Below are 6315 nucleotides of genomic sequence, written 5' to 3'. Positions count from 1 at the left end.
TATTTCTGTCATGTATCGTGTATCGTATATCTCAACGTCGACAGTCGACCCACCCTTTTATGCTCCTTGAACGTGGCTGCCGCCCTCCTCCCCCTCACTCCGGCCTCTCCCCCCCCCTCTCCCTAGGTCCTCCGTATCGTGCTTCAGGCTCCCGGTCTCACCGGGGCCATCTGCGCACCCCGGGAGCTGGTGGTGGAGACGGTGTTTAAGACGGACGAAACGGGTGAGGGTGGGGAGAAGGGAGAACTCGCGCCGCGGGATTGGGTGGGGCAAGCGTAATGGAGGTCGGGCAAGGGAGCGGGGACGGGGGTTGGGGGTTTGGCGCCCCCGGGGGGGGGAAGGGGGGAAAGAGATGTGGGTAGGGGAGGGGAGGCGCCTGTGGAGTAGTGGATCCGGGATTCGGGTCGGAGGGTACTTGGTTGTATGCGATGGGTGGAAGTGTAAGGGGGTAAAAGGAAGGGCTGCACAGCGTGGAAGGTTTTTGTTTTTGGGGGCGGGAGGAAATATTAGCTCCCTACTTGTTCTTCTTCCGCTGCTAAACCAAATCTATATTTTGGAAAGGTATTAGCCGTTTTCTCTGTAGCGCACTGTCGTTGGCACTTGTTGGCACCGTCACCGTCACCTGCCCTGCATGTCTGCTCTCCTCATTGGGTGTGTACCCGCGGTTGCTGATGCGCACTACCTGCCGTGGTGTGCTTGCTTGCTTGGTCTTTCCTAGCCTGCCTAGCCTGCCTAGCCGCCAAATCACCCAAACACGCCCGCCTAGAGCCAGTTGCGTCGTTGCTTTTAAGGCTCTTACCCAACATCTCCATTTTGCATTATTATTATTATTATTATTATTATTGCTGCTCAACATCGTCATTATCATGATCATGGTGTTGATCATCACCATGATCATTACCGTTATCACACACGTCCTCACCTCACCGCCATGACGATGTGATTCTCTCCCACTCCCCCACAGGTCCGACATTGGTGCTCATGTTCAACAGCTGCGAGGTGCCTGCCAGGTTTGTGGAGCGGAAGGCAGGGGGACAACAACAACAACCAGGCCAACAACTAGGCCAACAACAAGGACAGCAGCAGCAGCAGCAGCAACAGCAAGCAGCCGAAGAGCCCGAGTCGTGCCAGGTACGAGCGGCGGTGGTGCTCGTGCACTAGTGCAATCGCACGGCATGACGCGGGTGTGCAGCTAAACACAACATCTCTGACTCTCCCCCCTCCTCCCGCGTCTTTTCCCCCGGCTTCAGCCCTCTTCCCCCGCCTCACCGAACACCCGCGTCGCGCAGAAGCAGCCACGCCGCATTTTTACACTCCTTGGTTCCGCCCTCGCCCGTCTTCCTGCTAGCGTCCTCCTACAGTCTCCCCCCATTACCCATTCCCTGGTATCTGGATTTTCATAAAAAAAAGAATTCTCTTCTGTGATTTGTCAAACCCCACGTCATCCCTTGTCACGCTATTGTCGCATGTTGCCTTGTAGGCCGCCTCGGAGGGCGGTCGCCGCAGCTGGTGGCGCCGGCCCGTGCTGGCACGTGTTCGTGGGGGTTACACGATGGCTCCCCTGGAGGAGTATTCGCTGGATAACTCCCCGGAGGCGCTGGTCACCTGCATCATGAAGGTACGATGGTCGTACTTTCAAGAAATGCCGTACTCGCCTGCAGGGACTGGGGAGGCGGGGGGACGCGGGAATCGCTTCTGTTCGACCGTTTCGGAGTTTCTGTTTTGACGAGATGGATATGTATGTACGACATGGACTTGCATCTTAACTTTGTTTGCTGAGTCTTGGGCTTTGCGTCGTCTTGCGCGCGTTTCCACTGGTCTGTGTGTTCTTCTCCCTTTTTCCCTTCGTCTGCAGCTGGTCTTTTGCTTTTTGCTTGTGTTTTCCTGCCTTCCCCCCCCCTTCCCTGGCAGCAGCTTCACTCGTTCGTGGTTCGTCTTTCTCCCCCCTTCCCCCTACGCCGGAAATTCGTTAATTCGTTTCTGGTTTCCTTGCATATGGTTCCCCCCCCCTTCCCTCGAGCCCCAGGTCGACCTGGGCGGTGTGTGCGGGGAGCGCAGCTGGGTACGGCTTGCCTCCGACCTGTTAGGCTGGACGGATGCCTTCCTGGACCGAATGCTCATGGCGGTGACGCTTCTGAGAGACGAGGTGGGATTGGCGGCTGGTGGGGTGGTGGGGGGGTGGGGTTTGGGGTGGGGTGGGGCGGGGTTTGGGGTGGGGTGGGGCGGGGCCCTTTGGTGTGGGGAGAGGATGACGATAGTGAGATGTGGCTTGGGGGGTACATGGGTACGAAAAGCTGACCCGCGGGTGTTCCTGTGTACGTGTTCGTGTATGTGTATGTATGGGGTTCAGAAACATAGGCATGCCACATCTCGCACTCCGCAGTTCAATTACAGAACCTTGGACTCGAACCTGAGAGCTCTTGGGAGCAGTTCCAGCGATCCTCGCTTGTTCCGTGGCGCCGCTCCCCCGCACTAGCATCGCCATGATACCTGCTTTCCCCGACCCCCCAACCCCCGCGGAGCCCGGAACCCCCGCCTGGACCCCGCCGCCGCCGCCGCCGCCGCTGCCGGCGGCGGCGGCAGCTCATTCCTTGTTTCCTTGCATATGATTTCCCCCAAACCCAATCTCGAAGTATCTGCTTCAAACGTCAGTGGTTCGACTTATCCCCCAACCCTCAACCCCCGTCGTGCGCAGGTGGAACAGGGGCGCTTCGTGGTTCAGCCTCTGAACATGCTGGCTTCGTCCTCCCGGTTGAAGGTGGGGTGCTCGGGTGCCGTTAGTGTGGCATTTGGTGTGGCTTGGAGTCGCTTCGAGGGGCTTGATGAGTGGGATTTCACGGGAGGTCCTTCGTGGGCCGTTGGGTTTGGTGTCGCAGTATAGTCTTAAGAGTGTGGCCTGAACAAATGTCCATTAACGGATTTGATTCAAATTCAAAAAGCAACCGCCTCCAATTGCAGTTCACGTATCTGACAGTCTGTCTTCTTCCAATTTCTGCCTAAATTGTTTGCTTTCATGGATATTTGTATTTTTCTTTTATTTGCTTTCAGGATTCCTGTTGTGGAAGAGATGTTTGATATGCGATGCGGATGCGGATGCAGATGCGGATGCGAACTTTTGGTGCAACGATGTTTTCCGTTTCCTTACAATAACCATGTTTCTTGCATGAAGGTCATGACTAAGTTTCATGATGTGTCAACAAAAGGAAAAAAACTCTACATCACTTCTAGCCAAAATGTTCGCCATTACATCTCGCCCCGCCCCGGCATACGGAAATATTCCTCCTCCTGCTACAGGATCGTACCGATCGCGATGGTGCCGGATTTTCCTCCGCCGCGGATCTTCCAGGGCTGGGGGCTGGCGGGGGTCGGAGTGCCGAGACGAACATTAACAACCTCAACAACAACAACAGCAGCGCCACCGCCAGCATGACAGCATGTAATGTGCTGGTGGCGGCCTGTGGGGCCAGCCGGGCGATGCGCCGCAGCTCCGCAGCGACGGCCACCACGACGGCGGCAGCGGCAGCGGCGGCGTCTAGGAGGTTCAGCCTCAAAGAGGTGAGGTGGTGGCAAGGGCGGTGTGGGTGGCGACGGTGATGGCTAGGGGGATGGCCATGTTGGTGGAGGGGCTGTGTGAAGTAGTAGTGGAGATGCTAGTTGGTGTTGTTGATTAAAAGGGAGGACGTGGGCTGGTTGAGACCTTCCACGATCTATTAGAAGCTCAAACCCTTTTTCAGCGCCCGATCCGAAGGAATTTACCTACCCCTACCTACCTACCTACCTGCCTACCTACCTACCTACCTACCTACCCCTACCTACCCACCTACCTACCTCGCCTGCCTACCTGCCTACCTGCCTGTTTACCTACGCGCACAGGGTGATCGCCCCAGCTTGGTCGACGCTACGACGGCTGCCGCCGCCGCCGCCGCCATCGCCACCGAGACGACCAACGTCAGCTCTCGTACTCGCATTAGCAGCGTAGTGGAGATGACGGGAAAGCTTGTGGATGGCGAGGAAGGGGAGGAGGGAGAGGCGGCGGTGGCGGCAGCGGCGGCGGCAGTCGGGGTGCATGGGTCTGACGGCGGCGCGGCTGTGGCCGGTAGCGGCAGCGGCTGCTGCGCTGCGGTGGCGGCGGCAGCAGCGGTGTTGACGGATGGTCCCGACCGTACCACGGCACCCGCTTACGAGACTATGGAAGAGGTTCGCCCGGGGTGGGGCCGGGAAAGTTGCTTGCAGTGTGTTTTGGGGCCTTGGGGTGGTGGTGTATGGTTATGGAGCAACAAGAGTGCCCGCGCGCGCGCGCCTGCATGTGTGTGTGTGTATGGCAACCCCCCGCCCAGCTAGGGGTGATGTGTATGTGCGCGGAATTGAAAGGAAGAGGAAAGAGGGGGTGGGGTGGTACACGTTTGATGAGTCCCAACCAACCCCGCTATCCCCCCCTCACGTGTTTACAGTGAGTTTGCAAAATGGCTTCACGGCGTCGCCTGGTAACCGCCTACATGACCTCCCGCTAGCAGCTCTTTGCGGATTCGGAGGCTGCAGCTGGGTTATTTTTCAATCTTTTCTCACCCCACCCAACCCCACCAAACTCTTTAACTTACTTGACCTCCCGTATCCCTGCCATATGATGAACCCCCCACCTCCTCCCTATCCCTCTGCTATCAGCTTCACTAGTCCGTGGTTTGTGTCCTTTCCCCCAATTCTTTACTTCTGGCGCATCAGTCTTTCCGTGGCATCAGCTTCGCTCGTTCGTGGTTCGTATCTTTCCCCCCAATCCCCACTGTCACTCGTTTCGTGGTTCGTCTTCCTTTTGCCCCCACTGTTTCCCCGGGTCACCCAAATCCTAATGGGTGTTGTAGTATAAACCGCAAAACGAAGTTTGAGTTTGCTTAACCCTAAACCCCCCCTGGACCTGGTTCGTCTTTCCCCCCCTGGACCTCTCAGGTTCTGTCCCGCATGCGCGGTCTGTCGCTTCTGGATGTGTCGGTGTGGGATAACCTGCATCAGCCGGAGAAGGACGCGCCGTTCAAGGTACCCGGGAGGGAGTCGAGGACGGGTCTGTGCGCGTGTAAACGTGTACGTGTGTGTATGTGTGTGTATGTGTATGTGTGTGTAAGTGTGTGTATGTGAAGACTGTTTCACATCGAACGTTCTTCTTTCCATGGTTGGATGTGGATGTGGATGGGGGTGGAGGTGGGGGGATGTGGGGCTTTGCGGTTTTCCGTCTCAACCCACTGTCCACACATGTCCCCTCCCCCCTCCTAAAAATGACCGTAAAGGCCGTGAACGTCATTATTACCCCTTGGATTTCCTGCTTTTTGCATAAGAGTTGCGCATCCTCCTGCTCCCCTCCATCCCACGACCTCACGACCCTCCCGTGTCTCTTCCTCCGGCTCCCCCTCCTGCCACCTGCCTTCCGGCTCCCCCTCCTGCCACCTGCCTTCCGGCTCCCCCTCTTGCCACCTGCCTTCCGGCTCCCCCTCCTGCCACCTGCCTTCCGGCTCCCCCTCCTGCCACCTGCCTTCCGGCTCCCCCTCCTGCCAGATCCGTGGCCCCACCTACTTGAAGGACCGTAAGAAGATTCCCGCGGGCAACAGCAAATTCGTGTTGGGGTCCATGGACGTCATTCAGCAGCCCCCCGGTGTGCTGCATGAGCACGTAGCCAGGTTCATACCTGCCATCAGGTGAGGTGGGGGGGGGAGGAAGGGGGGAAAGAGAGGGGATAAGGGGGGAGGGTTTGGTGGGGGTGAGACTGTTGTCGTCATAGCTGTCAGAGCAGCAAAAATCGGCGATGCTAGAACTCCCTGCCGTGTGTGTTTTGCCGGGCGCTATGTGTCGGGACGGGGGTTATCGGGATGAGGAGATGGCGGTGCGGTGCTGGGTTTGGCGGGTCTTCACATGCTGGTTAGGTTGCAGAGGCTGTTAGGATCGCAGAGGGGGCGGGTGGGTACGTAAGGCGAGGAGGAGTCTTGCCCACACGGCACTTGGGCTAGGCTAGGGTACTTCACCGGGCCGTTGCGTCGGTTTACAAAGCACCCACCCACTACCACTGTCCATCCACCCACCCACCTACTACCCCCCGGTGACGTGTCCCCTCCCCCTCACCTCATCCCCCTCTTCCCCCACCCCCCCAACCCCCTCCGGCAGGCAGTCGGGTGCCCCCTTCTCTGTGGTGGTGCACCTGGTGATCCCGGGTACTCCCCTGCTGGGTATTGTGGCCACGTTCGTGACGGACCGCCACCCGAACACGCTGGGAACTCCCCCCGCACAGCCCATGGAGGATGACCATGACTGGGAGCCATTCGACTTCGTACTGCA

At 58.2% G+C, this 6315-nt stretch overlaps 1 protein-coding gene across 1 annotated transcript in view; it reads left to right on the top strand.

The window, feature by feature from the left end:
* VOLCADRAFT_117770 (uncharacterized protein) overlaps positions 1–6315 on the top strand; it is a gene marked incomplete at both ends in the record, with an annotated part of 14772 nt that overhangs the window by 6149 nt on the left and 2308 nt on the right. Inside the window, 10 exons of the mRNA XM_002951167.1 lie at positions 127–223; positions 965–1131; positions 1481–1618; positions 2027–2146; positions 2696–2758; positions 3295–3555; positions 3874–4197; positions 4942–5028; positions 5542–5681; positions 6145–6219. Of these exons, the coding sequence (XP_002951213.1) occupies positions 127–223; positions 965–1131; positions 1481–1618; positions 2027–2146; positions 2696–2758; positions 3295–3555; positions 3874–4197; positions 4942–5028; positions 5542–5681; positions 6145–6219 (1472 nt within the window). The remainder of the gene's footprint in view (positions 1–126; positions 224–964; positions 1132–1480; positions 1619–2026; positions 2147–2695; positions 2759–3294; positions 3556–3873; positions 4198–4941; positions 5029–5541; positions 5682–6144; positions 6220–6315) is intronic.

The sequence above is a fragment of the Volvox carteri genome (genome assembly GCF_000143455.1).
Source record: "Volvox carteri f. nagariensis unplaced genomic scaffold VOLCAscaffold_22, whole genome shotgun sequence".
In the NCBI taxonomy this organism is placed as follows: Eukaryota; Viridiplantae; Chlorophyta; class Chlorophyceae; order Chlamydomonadales; family Volvocaceae; genus Volvox; species Volvox carteri.
Note: the sequence above shows the minus strand (reverse complement) of the source record. Positions and strands in the feature narration are given on the sequence as shown.